The 18,481-nt window shown below is 35.7% G+C and overlaps 1 protein-coding gene across 10 annotated transcripts in view; it reads left to right on the forward strand.

Moving 5' to 3' along the window:
* Nucleotides 1–15,831, forward strand: part of ZNF385B (zinc finger protein 385B) — a 520,340-nt gene extending 504,509 nt beyond the window's left edge. For 9 of the 10 annotated variants that reach the window (XM_074302975.1, XM_074302976.1, XM_074302974.1 and 6 more), the window contains 4 exons: nt 10,577–10,825; nt 11,113–11,291; nt 11,618–11,719; nt 14,306–15,831. In XM_074302975.1, coding sequence (XP_074159076.1) covers nt 10,577–10,825; nt 11,113–11,291; nt 11,618–11,719; nt 14,306–14,524 — 749 coding nt within the window. In that variant the 3' untranslated portion in view covers nt 14,525–15,831. The remainder of the gene's footprint in view (nt 1–10,576; nt 10,826–11,112; nt 11,292–11,617; nt 11,720–14,305) is intronic. The other variant, XM_074302977.1, reaches the window with a different exon arrangement.
* The last annotated feature ends 2,650 nt before the right edge of the window (nt 15,832–18,481 follow it).

Genomic DNA, 18,481 nt, shown 5'->3' on the forward strand with positions numbered 1-18,481 from the left:
GGATCCTGACTCAGGCCAGCTCTGTCTTCATTCTTCTCCAGGTTTTTTCTCTAATAGATTCTCATTCTAGGATACCCACTCCCAACCCCATTCCTCCCACCTCCATTTCATCTTCCTTTTAGGTGCTGTCTTCTCCTATCTGAGTATAAGGAAGAAAAACATTGTCTTTCTTTCTGCTTAAATTTGAGCTTAGCATAGTAACCACTTATTAAATGCTTATTGACTGATAGAATCACTTAATGGACAGACCTTCTCTTACCTAGCTTTGTCAACTACCTTCTCTTCCTCCTGTAGTTTTTTTTTTCTTCTTTCTACTTTGAGTAAAATCTTGAGTTCTCCTTATCTTTCAGATCTTTTTGTCTCACTTTCTCATCTGCTCATTCTCCTCCTTGACTTTTCTTCAAGAGAGTTCCTAAAAATCTAAGTAAAATAAAACTGCTCTTCAGTACCTCAAATACTTGTAATTTTGTCATGGCATGTGCTCACTCCCCAATACAGATAATAATCGTACTATAAATTAGACCTGCAATGTGCTCCAACACATACACAAAAATTGTTCAAACAATAGTCATATATAGCTCACCTACAGGACTTCTATTCAAATTTTTCCCAACTTGGTAGGCCTATATTGACCAGTGTGACTTTCAAAAAAAGATTCTTTCATCAAAGTGAGGAAAACTTTAATTAGAAAACAAATTTTAAAACACTTAAGATAAAAGTTCTCTTCCAAAAATCTCAATAATTTATAACAAGTTCACAAATGATCCAGAAAAAAAAGTTAAATCACCACTATGCTCTGCCATGAATAATTGCAAATCTACCTTCCTTCCTTTATTAGTAAGCATAACTATAACTACACACTGGCCTAGAGAGGGAGCAAAATGTCATTAAGAAAATGCTACTTTAAAATACTCTTCATCACCCATGAGATGAGCACTTTTCAGGAGATATTCCATCAAGTAAATGTCATCCACATTCTTTCTTGTGATGATTCACTTGCTAGAGCCAGGGGTATAGGGAGCCTATGACTAATGAACAGGTGGTGTAGTCTCTGTAAGCTTTGTGGGGCTTGAACCCATGACCTTGGAATCCTTAGCACCAGCTGACCTCACCAGCCCGTATTAGAAGTGAATCTGTTGTTTTATTAGGAACATTAAGCTAATTTAGTGTAGTAGCCTTAGAAGAACAACAAAAAAAATTATCGCAGACCTCCAAGAACAAAGGCACCTTCTCTCTAGAGCTAAGTCCCCTTCAGAATTGATGGGGATTCTTTTTGAAAATGTCAGTCCTGGATTGAAAAGACACAGTTCATTTAATGTAGTCCAAGTCAAGGGCAAATCTGGAACCATACAGATTTAACGGTCCTAAATTTGCTGCTGCAAGCACCTAAGAACTCATTTGGTGATCGAATACTTTCTGGTGGAAACAGAAGGGAATTTGTGTTGCTCTGAAAATATTATAATTGAATTAAGGTCTAGATGAAGACGGGTCTGACCCAATTAATGGTGTGATTAGTTCTCTAAAACTCTTTAGAGTATGCAACAGGTTTCTTTGAATCTTTACACTGGGTATAGAGATTTAAGGTTGGGTTAGAGTAATTTGAAGCCAAGTCAGGTGAGGTGTTGAACTGCGACATCTCCCTCTGATTTAGAAGTGAAGCATAACCCTAAAGTAATGAGAACCATTTTCACATGCAGGGCTATGCACACTCTGCCAGACAGATGATTCCAGTCTGGCTCTGAACGTGGAGTTCCAAAAATGTTTTGAGCAACCGTGGCTTTAAAGTCTGAAACCTTTCTAGTTGAATATTTTTGAAGGGGAACAGCACTTATTTGGGTATCTAATTTCTGATATGTTTATTTTTAATAGCTTTATTACTTTACCTTTCAAATGAGGAGAAAGGTGAAATTTAAGGACAATTCTGAGGTGGCTAAGCAAATTTTGCCTAACAAAGCCTATAACACAAAACATAAAATACAGGTGTTCTAACAATCAGGAAATAATTAAGGCAAGCAGAAGGGCTTGCTAATTAAAAGTAGGTCAGAGAATACTTGGGGGGAAATGGAAGATCATGATGACAAGCATCTTTATTAAAGGAAGCTGAAGTAAATAGTATCTTAATTAAATTTTGAAATACAATAAAATAAAAAGTTGTTGGAAATGTCAGTGAGAGAAAAGAAGCAAGACAATGGATTTTGACATAAGAAGAAACATAAAGGTTTATTATGTCTTTGGGAAAAAATCACTCAAGTTATTCAGTGATTCAATGGATAGTGGCATATGTGAAAACTCTCTCTAGTTTTTATTGGTCAATTGTTGTCAAAAAGTAGCTCTCCCAAATTACATGGGATTTATTAGCACATTTCCAAACTTAGAATTTATCTCAATAATACTGTGATTATAAGCAAGCCAATGAAAGTAAAAAACAATTTTTGTTCAGCTGAGGGAAAAAATAAAAAACTGGGTATGTACGCTCCTTTAGGACAGAAACTATTTTGTCTTTATCATTTTTATTTTTATTTAAGTTTTTATTTTCATTCATTTTCATTTTAGCCTTGCATATGAGAGGCCTTTGATAAAGTCCTTAATTGAATTAAATCTCATTCTAGATTATGTAAACATTAAGCAGATATTTATAGTTACATGGAAAATGACATGAAAATATATAAAGTATGTCTAAGTGAGCCACATTAAGTGTAGCTATTGTGTCTCTGAACTTAATTTCGAAGATGAAGTGAAAAACACAGTTCTTGTAAAGAAAAGTCATGACAATCCTTCCAGAAGGAATCAGTCCCGAGCAAAATATGTCATTTAGTCTGGTCTAAAATGTTACAATGATCCAAGTTAGGCACTCACCAATCTGAAGAGCAGGCACTAAGGCACCAGTTTATCCAAACTGTTCTCATTATTTCCTCCCACACAATGCTCCATCCATCCCTGGGCTTATCTCCCAGGTCAGTGATACATTTCCTCCTTACCTCCATCTTCTAAAATCTTCACAACTCCACTCAAGCATTGTCAAGCCTTTCCTAATCTCCATCTGGTAGGTGCTCCTTCCTCTCCAGTCATCTTTTATTTATACGTTTATATTGAATATCTTGTGAAGATGTTTATGTGTTACAATATCAATTGAGATAATACTAATAATGCAAGGGTTTCTTTTTACAGCTTTAATTATTTTTATTTGTTTTCTTTTTCCCAGTTACATATAAAACAATATTTTTTTTGGTTGTACAGATACAGTCATTTCTTTTACATATTTTCACATGAATCATGTTGGGAAACAAAAATAAGAAGAAAAGGAAAAAAAAAACTACAAGGGAAAAAAAAAAAAAAGGAAAAAAGTGAACATAGCATGTGTTGATTTACATTCATTCTCCATAGTTCTCTCTCTCTGGATACGGATGGTATTTTCCATCCAAAGTTTATTGGGATTGCTGGGATTCTATCCAAAATTTATTGGGATCACTGAACCACTGAGAAGAACCAAATCTACCATAGCTGATCAGCGCACAGTCTTGCTGTTGCTGTGTAGCGATGTTTTCCTGGTTCTGTTTGCTTCATTCAGCATCAGTTCGTGTAAATCTTTCCAAACATTTCTAAAATCAGTCTGTTCACTACTTTTATAGGACAATAATATACCATTACTTTCAAACACCACAATTTATTCAGGCCTGATAATGCAGTTTTAAGCTTAAGTCCAAATATATAGAACACTATATAAATGTTAGGCATTGTTTTTATTATTCTGTGTCATTTCCCTCAATAGAATGTAAGCTTTTTGAAGCATGAACTCTTTCTTTTTGTCTTTATGGTCCTTAGCATTTAACATCTATAGAAAGATATTAATAAATTGTTGCTGATTGATTCCGAAGTCATACCAGTTGCAAAACTAGGACTTGAACCTAATTCTTAACTCCAAATCAAGCATTTTTTTTCAATATATTGCAACTGCCAGTTCTGTGTTTGTCAGTAAGTTTCCTGTGCATCCCCACTGGTCTTTTAAATTGGTTCTCCTTTCCATCCTTATCAGAGTCATTTTGTCTTATGTTTTCAGAATTTCATTCTTGAGAATTTAATCTTTTAAAATTTTAGGACACTGGATTCTATCAATATTTTCTCTGAACCCATTTCAAATCTCCCTTTCTCCTTCTCTAGAACAAACAGTGGTTCCCCCACACATACTTTCTGCTTCAACAATAAACTCTTCCTTATCTATCATAAATAGATTATGATTTACAGTCCTTTTTGGTGCTTCTTTATTTAGCATTTTGAAGTCTCAAATTTTCATTAAGACAAAGCATAGTTTTTTTTAGCTTTCTGCTTTGGGAAAAAGAATTCTAAGATGCTTATCATTCAACATTACGATATTATCTTTTTGTGCTTATGCTTGCACCATCTTTTATAAACTTTTTTCTTCTATCCATATTCTTCCTTCTATCCAGGTTGTCTGTAGTATAGTCTGAGTAATGGAGGGAAGAAAAGGGGAAGAAATCATTTTAGTTTCTAGAAATTAGAGTTAGTTTCTACCTCTTTTGATTTTCACTCAAATGTCCAAAATGGTTTTTTGTTGTTGTTATTGTTGTTTTCCCCTTTAGCATTCTGGATTTCCTTAAATTGTTATATTTTGGAGTCTTTTGCCACCATTTCTATAGAGATTTTTTAAATCTTTTTTATTGTTAAGTTAACTTTTTTAGTATAAAATTATAATCTACTTTTTAAACTAAGATAGAGTATACATTTCTGTATCCAAATTCCAGTCATGAGCCCTACCCTATTTCACCAAAGGTACTATAAATTCAAAAGCTTCTCTTTGCATTAGGATCTCTACTTCACCTTTTTTGCTAACCATACTTTGTATATTTGCATATAGTCTTCCAAGGGTAGGACTTTATTCTCTCTCTTTTTGGTTATTAATTCCTATGAATTAGTGCTATGGTTATTCTTCCTCCTACTTTGTAGATGCTACTCTTGTCATATCCAATTCTCTTTCTCTTTAGTCATCAGAATTTAGAGGAAATACTGCACAGTGGACAGAGACTTAGTCTTAGAGCCAGAAAGAACTGCTTCTAGGTCTGAATCTGACATGCACTGACCATGCAATCTTCGGCAAGTCACTGAAGTTCATAGTGAGTTGCAGAGTGGCTGCTGACCTGAACTGGCAGTAAAAACTGCTCAAATGATTCTCCTAAAGCATGTGTCTGATCCTTCCCCCACTTCCCCACACACACATAAATCCCTACACCATATTGCTTCCAGGAACAAATTCTTTTTGGCATTCAAAAGTCTAAATGACCTAGCCCCTTCCTACCTTTCCAGTCTTCTTATACCTTACTCCCTATCACATATTCTTCAATCCCATGACACTGGATTCCTGCCTCTTCCATGAGCAAGATTTCTGTGGCCTCTGGGTATTTTCTCTGGCTGTCCCCCATGCCTGAAATGCTCTCTCTTCCATTCCTGCCTCCATCATGGCTTCCTTTAAGTTCCAACTAAAATTCCATCTTTTACTGGAAGCTTTTCCCAAACCCTCTCGATTCTAGTATCTTCTGTTCCTTAATTATTTCTTATTTACCCTTTGTATGTAGCTTGCTTTGCATATATTTGTTTGCATGTTGTCTCCTTCATTAAGCTTCTTGGGAATGGAAATTGGTTTTTTGCCTCTTTTTGTAACCTCAGCACTTAGTACATTTTAGACACATAGTAGATTTCTTAAGAGATAGTGACATGATAAAATCTACTTATATGAGATGTCCATATCTCATTTCACTTTCCCACTAACATCTAAAGCCTTTTCTCTCTTTTCTAGACAATGGGAAATGAAGTGAAGACTTTTAAATATGAGAGTGACATGATCCTAATATTGCATGAGGAAAATGTTTCTAGAAGTAGTGTCATTGATGGTTTGGAGAAGGGACAGCATGGAGTGAGGAGCACCACATGGAAGATTAGTAAATAGGACCTGAAGTAAAACGCGTACAGGAATGGCATAGAAAGGAAAGAATGGAGGTTTGGAGGTTATATTGTGGAAGTAAAGTCTACAGAATTTGACATCATAAGGAAATGGAAGAATCAGAAGTAATGCTGAAGTTTTCAGATCTGGTTGACATAGAAGATAATAGGATTGTCAATAGAAATAGAGATATTAAAAGAAAGGGGTGGTTTGGGGAAGAAGATGATGGGTTTAGTTTTGAGGATACTGAGTTTGAGGATACAGCAAGACATCCACATATAAATATCCATGAGACTCTTGGAGCCACAGGCTTAGAGCTCTGGAAATAGGATTGAAATAGAAATAGACATTTATGAGTCATATGCATAATTTTGCTCATTGAAAATTTCAGAGTGGATAGAATGGCTAAGATAGAGTATAAATAGGGAAAGATAGCAAAGGCACAATCTTGTGGGGCATCTACGTTTTAAAAGTAGAAAAAAGATGAACTTGCAAAAAAGAAAGAGAGAAAGTCTAGGAAAATCAAGAGAATGAGGAATCATGGAAACCAAGAAAAGAAAGCCCATTAAGAGAGAATGTAGAAACATCAAAGACTGGGAAAACCCCCATCAAATTTAGTGACAGGAAAATTATTGGGGATTTTGGAGAAAACAATTTTAATTATAACATGCCATCATGAGATTCCAAGAACATGAAGTCAAGGCAACAAATATAGATAATTTCTCTCCAAGGTTGTTGATGAAGGGGTGAATCAAGTACTCTATATTCTAAGAAGACAGCAGAATCAAGAGAAAAGTATTTGTGTTTTTCTTTGAGTTCTTTGTAGAATAGAAGAAACCTAAGCAAATTTATTGGCTGAGGGAAAAGGAGCCAATTAAAAATTAGCGAGTGAATATACTTTTTAAAAATAGGGACTGTTTGATAGAATAGGGTCAAGAATAAGAGTTCCTAACCTGAGATCCAAGAAATAACTGAATTTTAATCTAACTGAATTCCTTTGACATTCTATATATTTTATAAAACATTACTCTGACAAAGGATCTATAGTGTTTACCAGAATACTAGCAGACTCCATGATTCCAAAAAGGTAAGAACTCCTGTTCTGAAAATAAGTTAGGAGGTATTAGAAGCAAGAGGTCAGATGAAGTTAGAAGCTAAAGAGGATGAGGATTGATGGTGTTTTAGTAAGACAGCATGTGATTTCTCTGTAAAGAAGAAGGTGACATCAACCCCTGACGCCAAGAGATAAGATTGATTGGTGGAGTTAGTGAAGAGAACATGTGGGAGGTCAGACAGATTGATCTATGGACTGCTGTGTAGCTAAGGGCCTAGGTGAGATAGCATGGATCTCTCCTGGCTGCAGTCATCACTTTTCATTGCTTGATCCAACAGCTTTCAAATCCAAGAAAGTCAGAAGAGAGGAGATGATAATGGGAGTTACCTAAGTTTGGGAAATGTTTAGCAGGGAGGACATGGCAGGGCAAGACAATAAGGAATCAAGGGTGCAGGTTCAGGAGTGGTGAAATTAGTGTTCCCTGCTTCAAGGAACACAAAGAAGCTTTGAATTTAGAAGAACTTCATTGTGGTCAGTTGTTCTTTTGTTCAGTCCTATTGTTCTTCAGCCATTTGGGCCTTTCTTGGTAAATATTCTGAAGTAGTTTGCCATTTCCTTCTCCAGTTCATTTTACAGATTACTCTGACAAAAAAAAACAAAAAAAACAAAACAAAACAAAACAAAAAAAAAAACCTGACATAAATGAAATTAAGTGACTTGCCCAGAATCACACAGCTAGTATCTGAGGTCACATTTGAATTCAAGTCTTCCTGAGTCCAGGCTCAGCCTTCTATCCACTGTCTATCCATCTATCTAGTTGCCCCAAGGGACCTTGGAGCACTCTAATTCCGAACAAGATTCCTAGTAGCATACTCCAGAGGTAGTCATCAAGCATTGGTTTGAAGACTCCAGTGAGGGAGGGCTCACTATCTCCCAAATTTATCCATTCTACTTTTAAATATCTCTGACTGGGGGTAAACTTTTCCAAGGGACTGAGCAAAGAGAAGGATTTCAGAAATCAAAATTTTGGAGTGAGTGATGACATGTAAAATATGATCCCCTAAGATGGGTTCTGAAGCAGAGGAGAGAATCAAATTGACAGGAGGCAAGTTGACATAACTGCAGGTCATGATAAAAGAACCATCATTGTAAATAATGACATTTTGAAAAATGATGCTGGGGAAAAGATAGAGAAGACAACCAGGTGCCAAAGTTAGTAAGAAAGCTTAGTACATGACAGTAACAAATATTTGGAGTTGGGTATGTAAACTTCAAAAGAAGGCAAATTAAAAGACTGTGTAAGCTCATTCTTAAGAGAGAGAGAGAAAATATGAACAGCCAGTATCTGAGAGGACTTCCAAAGATGTTGAGTGATCAGGGAAAGTTAGGTTTTAGTAAATCTGAGCAATGGATGGAGGATCCAGGGAAACACAAGTTTGTTAATGGTAAAAGAGGGTTCCAAAGACTGGGGGAAATTAAAAAAAAAGAAGAAGAAAGGAAGATTAGGGACTGGGAGATATATGGATGGGAAGTTCCCAGAAAACCACAGGAAGTATAGTTAATCATAGAACTGTAGCGAGAGAAGAGTTTTGAAATAATTCATCTCTTCAGTTTACAGTGAAGAACAACTTTAAAGAACAGTGAGGTTATAACCTGTTCAAGTCATACAACTCATTACAGGTATCCTTGACCCCCTTGGTACATGATGCTTTGTACTTAATAGGAATACAAATAAGTATTTGTTGTAGGGGGAAAATCTGTAACAAATTTCTTTTTCCCATTAACTACTTATTGAAAGGAGAGCAATCCATATAGAGCAGAATCCACACGCAATGTTGAAAGGAGGAAAAAAAAAAAAGAGAGAGAGAGAGAGAGAGAGACTGGGATAGAAGCAAATTTTAACCATCTGTTGGGGTTATGGATAGGATTGGGGAAAAAAAGATTCCTAAGGCAGCAAAATTAAGTCTTAAGAATACATAACTACAAATATGAAGGTACTATATCACTGAATACATTTTATACATTATTAATTCCATAAGGTTGAAGTTCTTATAAGGAAAACTTATAGAAAAGAGAGAATCAGATCTCAGGAAGTTTGTACTTCAACAGATTTGTCTTATCTTACTATGGAGGTTAGGATGCACTAACAGATCCAGATACTATTATTTGTAAAAGCTATACTATCTTTTTACACCCGAATCCTGTGACCTTTTCCTGGGTGCTTCATGGTATCCTGAAAGAATGAAAGCACCTGCATAAAGGGAATTGCTTTTTCCTTCTCACTAGTTGATATTCAGATTCTGGGAGCCAGTTTTAGGGGAAAAACACCCTCCAGTTTCTATACATCCAGTGTTCCTTTAGATTTTAGTTGAAATCTTCTCTCCCACTGTTTCAACTCTAGATTTGCCTTCACAAATATACACCCTGCTGAAGGTCACCTTCATTACCCTAGTAGTTACTCCATCACTCTTTATCTACCAGACCAACAGTGCTCAGATCAGATTTAGCTATTGCTGCTAAAATATACAATTTGAACTTTAATGCCCCCTCTTTTGCTTAATAAACTGTTATCAGCATTTTCATCGATATTTTCCAGAAGCACCAGCTCGGTTGGATGTGGGCACATGACTGGATTTTGCTGCTGGGTGGCAGAGGCTCCACTTTGTGTACTGAAGGAACCAATGAATAGAGCCCACCTTCAGTCACAATTGAGCCTGGTTGGAGACAGATTCTGTAAAAGTCATTCTGACCTCTCATGCAGCTATCACATGTAGGTTGGGATTATGAGCTTTTAAGAGTTTCACAATCAAAATGCCAAGATGTGTGTGAATGGTTTGGTTAATCCTCATCATTTTACTTCTGGTCCATGTCATTATTTGATACTTAAATTTAAATTTAAAAGGTGTCCTCGCCTTTTGCATTTTTGGATAAATTCTGTTGTCAGACAGATAGGAATGAAAATTTAACTAATCACAGCCAAAGTTAATGGTGCCTGTGCCTTCTTCCCAATTCTACAAAATCCAGAATTTTAACATGATGTCAAAATTGAGGTTTTAGCTTTATAATCATGTGGTTAATTAAAACTTAAGTAGTCAAATGAAGCTAACATTACCTAATGACCGGTTCCATGTTACTATCATTTCATATAATAGATACTGAAACCCTGTGAAAAGAATTGGGTTAGGTTGATAATGATTTTCATTTCTAGTTAGGAACACACTGGAGTAGAGCTTGTAGTTCTATGGTATCAGACAGAACATTGTTACCACAGCCTCATGCAAATAGAAGAAGGACATTAACTGTCCCTACCACCCATCTCCACCAACCCCCCCCCAAAAAAAAAAAACCCCAGCAATCCTGGATCTTAATCTGTATTAATTTAGAACTTGATGGCTTGGAGCTCTTATTTTAAAATATAAGATAGTTTGTTTTCAATCCCATTAAAGTTACATGAACCAAAATTCAGTAAAGTACAAACAGAATTTTTTTTAATTCCTTGGATGTAATTTAAATAGATTTGCATTTTCTTCTCTGACTATAATGACACAAATCTGCATTTCTTTTAATAGAAGATAAAGGGAAGTTGAAAGCCAATAGTTCTGTTCAACCTTCGAGCACTGATGGAGGTTTATTTCTTCCCAAACCTGGAGTAACTACCCCACTGGCCCCAGGAGCAGTGACCTCGCCCTCCAAGAGCACAAATGGAGCTCCCAGTGCCGTTTCTGAATCAGAAGAGGAAAAAGCCAAAAAATTACTTTACTGTTCTCTATGCAAAGTGGCTGTGAACTCTCTGTCACAGCTAGAGGCCCATAACACAGGTTAGCATCTGTCTCTTGAATTTAAATTATGCTTATGACAACTGCAAACATTTTTACCGCTAAAGCTCCTGATTGTCTGTCATTGCTTAGCCGTTACAGATATTTCGGCTTTCTGGTGTAAAGGAGTCAGCCCTTTTAGGAAAAATGTGACAACAAAGCAGAGACAATCCATTGATCAAGCTGCTCTAGTTAATGTCATTTCAGCCAGGGAATTTTCTAATCTGAATAATTTTAAGGTTAATTATTAAAAATGGTAACACATGTATGTACATTTCCTGGTTCTTTAGGATCCAAACACAAGACAATGGTAGAAGCTCGCAATGGGGCTGGCCCAATTAAGTCCTACCCAAGACCAGGATCCAGATTAAAGATTCAGAATGGCAGCAAGGGTTCAGGATTGCAGAACAAAACATTTCATTGTGAAATCTGCGATGTGCACGTGAATTCAGAAATTCAGCTTAAGCAGGTAAAGTGAATGATTCTGTCAGCTAAGTCACTCCTTTCTCTTGGTCATATTTTCCCCATCAGTTAAATGAGGGGCTTGGACTGAATCAGGTCCTCTCAGGTCCGTTCAAGCTCACTGTTTGGAACCTGCATTGTATTTGGTCTCTACTTACCTCTGCATTTTTGCTGTACAGCAGGCTCCTGAATGATAATTGTAATGTGAGAGATGATTCTTAATTTCTGTAATTTTTGGTGACTTCACCCAAGCCACCACGGAGTGAGTGCTCTTCCATCCCCAAGGAGGAAACAAAGAGAAAAGCTAATACATCTGTTTGAATTTCCTTGCAGCACATTTCTAGCAGAAGGCACAAGGACAGAGTGGCAGGGAAACCCATGAAACCGAAGTACAGCCCTTACAACAAACTTCAGCGAAGCCCAAGTATTTTAGCCGTGAGTATGCCAGGCCATGATTCTCCATCCTCTGGAGCCTTGTCTGGGGAGTTGGGGCTGGGAAGAGTGGGATGGGGATGGATATGTTGGCATCCTAAGGGTCACATATGGCGAGTTCAGTCCATACAAAAATAAAGAACTAAGAACTAAGAAAACTGACACACAACAGGGCATTGCTCAGCTCCTGATCTTCTGGAGAAAAGCTTTTACCTGGGTGAGGCAAAAAAAAAAAAAAAAAAAAAAAAAGCCTGCAGGGTGGTTCAGACAAAGCTCTCCAAGGACTCTAGTCCCTGCCCTTCACCCCAACCCCTGCCAGAACCTGGAGCCATACCCCTCATTAACATATAAAGAGGAGAAGTAATGACAACAGAGCTAGGGCAAGTGATGCCTTGGGAACCCTCCAGCGTGCTAAACCTGATAGAATCATTGTGAATGCAAACAGAAGTCTATCCTTTTTTTTAAATTATTATCTCCCCTCACCTCCATTTCTGGCTCTTCACCTTATTTTGTGTGGGTGTTAGAGTCTCTCTTGCTGTGGGTGTTTAGCATACATATGGATATTCAGCTTTTCTAACCTCTTATCAAGATGTTAGGTTCTCAGTTGTTTATTTTTTATTTTTTGATAAAATTACTCAAGACGCCCAGAAATTAGACATCATATAAATACACAGATAGATGGATTTCTCACCCTAGGTTCCCTATAGATGACTTGCCCATTTTGTGACTATAAGTCTATTGTCCACAAATCTGACCTCTTTCTGATAATATATATACAGAGGTATGTTGTACTGAGTAAAGCTGATGTATGAAAATACAGATTTTATAAGATAGCTACATTAAGTAGGAGTGAGTGATTCTTGCACATCTCTAAGTTCTTTTTCAATCCAAATATTCATTTAATAAGCTATTAAAACAATAAATGATAAGTTATTAAATTTTGAACTTAAATTCTATTTGTACCCAATTTTAAGGAGAATACTATTTTTCCCCTAAATTGAAATACCATTAAACTGACTTATCCAGGGCAGCTAGGTGGCTCAGTGGATAGAGTGCCAACCCTGAAATCAGGAGGACCTGAGGTCAAATGTGGTCTTAGACATTTAAACTTCCTATGTGGGTGACCCTGGGCAAGTCACTTAACCCCAATTACCTCAACAAAAACAAAACAAATAAAAAATAAATAAATAAAAACTGAATTACCTATAATATATCTCTTCTGCTCCCCAGTATCTTAGGTCACCTTTTTTTTTTTTTAAATGCCAATAATATTCCTATACATTGAAACTTTTTACTTAGGAAGATAAGGTTGAGTAATTCTTATTCATCTCTAAATTCTCTTTCAACTCAAATATTCATTTAACAAGTTATTAAAAAAACTATTAAATGATAAACTATTAAAATTTTAATTTAAATTCCATTTGTACCCAATTTTAAGGAGCATGCATTTTTTCCTAAATTGAAATACATTTAAACTGACTTACCCATAATACATCTCTTCTGCTCCCCAATGTCGTTGGTCACTTTTTTTTAATGCCAATAATCTTCCTATATGTTGAAACTTTTTACCTAGGCAGGTGAACTTGAGTGATTCTTATACATCTCTAAATTCTCTTTCAACTCAAATATTCATTTAATAAGTCATTGAAAGGAACTATTAAATGATAAACTATTAAAATTTGAATTTAAATTCCATTTGTACCCAATTTTAAAGAGCATGCATTTTTTCCTAAATTGAAATACATTTAAACTGACTTACCCATAATACATCTCTTCTGCTCCCCAATGTCGTTGGTCACTTTTTTTTAATGCCAATAATCTTCCTATATGTTGAAACTTTTTACCTAGGCAGGTGAACTTGAGTGATTCTTATACATCTCTAAATTCTCTTTCAACTCAAATATTCATTTAATAAGCCATTGAAAGGAACTATTAAATGATAAACTATTAAAATTTGAATTTAAATTCCATTTGTACCCAATTTTAGGAGCATGCACTTTTTCCTAAATTGAAATACCTTTAAACTGACTTATCCACCATTAATCTTTTCTGCTCCTCCATGTCATAGGTCACATTTTTTTAATGCCAATAAAATTCCCATGTGTTGAAACTTTTTACTTAGGCAGATGAATGGAATGTCACTCAACTATTGCATAAAGTTTCAGTGAGTTGCATTATGGTTAAGAAGACTCTTGAGAGTTTGAATTGAACTCTGAAGTCTAAGCAAAGAATCTTCTGTGTGGAAAGGTAGCATTTTAATTTTCTTGCCAAGCAGCACCATAAAATAGCTTGAGTAACTATTCAGTGGAAACTTTCCCATACTCTAGTGCCCAGAGGCAAAGACCCCCAAAAAAGGGAGAAGTAGAAGCAAATTTAAGTTAAACTGTGCCAGGAGCTGTGTTGCCAAGCATATGAAACATTCTCATTTCTTAAGTTCTGAATCTGGAATTAAGATTTTAACAGCATGAAGAAGCTTTCTGCTATTAATGTATTATTTGGGAAAACATATTTTTGTCAATGTTGCTGTCAATTTAAAGCAGTATCCTCTTCTTCCTTAACACTCCCCACCTTTTTTCCCTCCTTTCATAGGCAAAACTTGCATTCCAGAAAGATATGATTAAACCTCTGGCGCCTGCTTTCCTCTCCTCTCCTCTGGCGGCTGCAGCAGCTGTCTCATCTGCCCTGTCCCTGCCGCCACGGCCATCCACATCACTATTCCAGGCTCCAGCCATACCACCGGCTCTTCTGAGGGCAGGCCATGGGCCCATCCGAGCCACTCCTGCATCGATTCTTTTTGCTCCGTACTAACGATTAAAAATGATAAGGTTGTTGTGGCCAGTAGGAAAGCTAAGAAAAGAAACAAACAAAATAAAACTTAAAAAGCATCAGATCATTGAACCATTTTAATTTTGAAAGATTTCCCTCAGAATCAGTAAAACCTGCTCCATCCTCTACTCCCCCTACCCCAAATGCACTCAAGGATGCTCCTGGACAGGCAGTCATTTAGCAGTCTGTATCTCTTAAGGGTTGGTCCAGCTCTTTTCTTTTTCTCCAACTCCGTTTAAATTCTATATCTGAGACATTTGGTTTCTGATAATGAGTTGGTCAGAAAAGTTTCATCATCCAAATTCTCTGATTATAATTCCATGGGTGTGAGCTTACTGGAAAACAATATGGATTATTTTCCTGACAGACTTGAAAACTAGGGTCTTCCTCTTGCGTCTGTAAATAAATCTCTGGAATCCAACTGGGCATATTCATGTGGGAAAAAATAGATTAACAAAAGTGCTTAATTGTGGATAACATCCTATTAATGGATTACAAATGTTTTCTTTCCCGTGTACTGTTGTTGACAGGGATCGTGTACTGTTTTAGACCCAAGTCCTGTTGTACCTTGTGTAGTACTAGAACTGTATCTCCTGTCTGAATTAAGCATTTTAGTTGCTGTGTAAATGTTAGGAAGCAACGCAGCTTTGAGGTATTTTTTATTTTTATTTTTTAAAGAAAAGCAAGATAATAAAGTATTTCTTTTATTTCATGTTTTATTTAGAAATATTTTTAAGAAATAGAAAGCCATATAATATAGTTATGATTACTACCTGTTTGGTATTTGTTTAACTTATTTTGTCGCTTCCTCACTAGTTTAAGTTGCTAAGCAATGTACAAACAAAAACAAAAACAAAAAAATGAGCTTCCTAAATGCACATTATCTCAGCTCATGTGTGTTCTGCAAGAAGACAATGAATCTATGTATTTATACGTAAATAATTTCTCCTCCATTTCTAACCTGTCTTCATTTGTAATGATGCTACATAATTTTGTGGCTCCCTAATGCAATAATGTACAGAATATAAAATATTTATAATTAAACAACTAGTCTTTTCTGTTAATTGAATATATTGCAGGTTCTGCCTCCTTGTCATCCCCCTTCCCTTTTTTAAGTTGATATCAGTATGAGTGAACTACTTGTGATATCAGGGGTGACAGGTATAATAAAAGCAACAAAATAGAATTAACTCTTTTAGATCATCTGTATCTGCAATCTGTAAATGGTAAAATGTCTGTGTATTTTTTTAAATGTATCTTTGCAATAAAACAGTATGGAAAAAATAAAATTAGTGTTGTTTGGCATTTATTCCCTCTGCCTCCAAGATGCTTCTAACTTTAAATCACCTATCATAAAGCCTTTAACAGGTACAAAGATTATCTGTTGTCATTTAGCATTTATTGTGCCTTTTTTTTTTGTCACATATTAATCTGTGAGCTTCATGGCTTCCCCTTGAGGTAAGTCTTTATTGCTATACACTATATCCCAAGGAAGTCAAGGGAGTGAAGGAGATTGGAAAAGAGAGAAGTTTTTCTGTCTATCATAACTCTTGACCACAATCAGTTTGAAAAGAAAATAAAAAGGGAGTAAGATAACTTATGTGCACTAGATAGTTCAGTAGTTAGAGTAATGGGCCTGTAGTGGAAGACTCATCTTCATGAATTCAAATCCAACCTCAAGCACTTATTTAGGGGCAAGTCATTTAATCCTGTTTGTCTAAGTTTCCCTATCTGTAAAATGGACTGAGGAAAGAAATTGCAAACTATTCCAGTATCTTTGCCATGAAAAACCCAAATAAGATCTCCAAGAGTCAGGGACAATTGAAAAAAATGAATAGCAAAGATAATTTAAGACAAGTTACTTTAAAGGCAGCTCAGATACATTAAGAAGGGCTCCCTTTACAAACAAAAACATTAAACTGCAATTGTATGAGGCTCTGTTATTTTCAAAGCTCAGTTGATATTATCTCATGTGATTCTCACAATAGTCCAATGAGGAAACCAGCCCAAACATTAAGTTCCCCAGTTTCACTGGTGAAGAAAACTAGAAAAGAAAGATTAAGTGACTTAGAGCATGAGTCCACCTTTTGCTATTTCTTTGTAATGTTATGCTGTGTAGTTTGTCCTGGCTATTTGAGAGTCTAATTAGGTTTCTGCCTAGCCTTTGGTATTTGAAATTATTTATTACTTATTTGATCAATAAGCACTACAGACTGTATACTATATTCTCTCCATTAGTCTGTGGTTGCATAGTCAGATGTTGTATTATGAAGATTTTTCTAGTACAGACTCATACTTCAAGCTTCACCGTGTGATTGAACTGAGAAAGTTTTCTTAGCCTCCAAGGACAATTGTATTTTTCTTGATCTTGCATCATCCCACCTAGCATTAAAACAACTCATTGTACTGCACCCTTTCCACCTGAAAAATGTCCTGAGACTATAGTCAAATAGATTGAAGAAGCTTTATACTTCCTTATCTGATTTATAGCATCCTGATAAAAACACTTCAGGGAGCAAGTACAAAAGGATAGCTATTAATTAAGATACCTACAACAGAAGCAGTAACCATAGTCTTATTATAATCAATAGAAGACTTATTGGAAAAAAAAATTTTTGTAATATGCTTAATAGGACTAGGGTAAACAGAGTAATCTGAATAAGAACTGTCAGATTAGTTTATAAAAACGACCTCTAGATAATTTCTTTGAGCCAAGGGTCAGTAAGTATTATTTTCTTTCTCCTCTGTCTCTAACCCTTCCTCCCTCTCTTCTTTACTTAGGGCTATTGCAACAAGTTAAGAAAAAAATGAGGGGAAAAAGGGAAGAAAATAAATGATGGAGAGGAATGGAGCATGTATGTATTTTACATGGAAAAAAAACTAAGAAATATTGGGCAAAATAATAATTACCAAACTAAATATTATAGAATGCATCAATCACTACAAAACATTTCCTGAATATGTATTTCTGTATCATCTGAGGAAGCTCTCATTGGAAGTGTCATGATTTGGCTCTGGAATCAGGGTTTGTATTCAAATCCTGCTCTTGATACATACTATCTGTTTGACTTCAGACAAGCCTTTAGGCCTAAGTTTTTTAACTATATAATGTACAGGTTGAATTAAATATCTCTGAAGTCCCTATCAGCTCTAAATAGATGATTCTATAATTCTCAAGTGTGAAAATGAGAATAACAAAATTGCATTTTCCCCTAGCACCTCTGAGCCTGCAAAAGAAAAACAAGCTCCAGTTAAAATAGTAATAACTGATATTCATAAAGCTTATAGGGCATGTGAACTGCATTCTCTGTGAATGTCTCTCTTTCCTTGATTGTATCTGTTTGTGTGTGTGTGTCTGTTTAAAGAGAGAGAGAGAAAGAGAGAGAGAATCTTATTATCTCATTTAATCCTCACCTATGAAGACACTTTTATGATAGAGAAGAAAACATCTAGGGAAAATTTTACTGGGAAAAAAAGTAATCTTAATGAGATTCAACCTAGGAAGATAAGAATTTTTATTTATTTTTTGGCTTATTTTAATAGTATTTTATTTTTCAAACACATGCAAAGATAGTTTTCAACATTCACCTTTGCAAAACCTTGTATTCCAAAATTTTCTCCTCTCTTCCCCCTCCCTTCTCCCCAAGACAGCAAGCAATCTGATATAGCTTAAATATGTGCAATTTGTCTAAACATATTTCCATATTCACCATGCTGTATAAGAAAAATCATATCAAAAGAGAAAAAAATGCAAGAAAGAAAAAGCAAGCAAACAATTACAAAAAAAGGTGAAAATACTATGCTTTGATCCACATTCAGTCTCCATAGTTCTCTCTCTGGATGCAGATGGGTCTTTCCATTATAAGTCTATTGGAATTGCTTTGAATCATCATATTGCTGAAAAAAGCCAAGTCCATCACAGTCGATCCTCACATTATC

Source organism: Sminthopsis crassicaudata, chromosome 3 (genome assembly GCF_048593235.1).
Source record: "Sminthopsis crassicaudata isolate SCR6 chromosome 3, ASM4859323v1, whole genome shotgun sequence".
Lineage (NCBI taxonomy): Eukaryota > Metazoa > Chordata > Mammalia > Dasyuromorphia > Dasyuridae > Sminthopsis > Sminthopsis crassicaudata.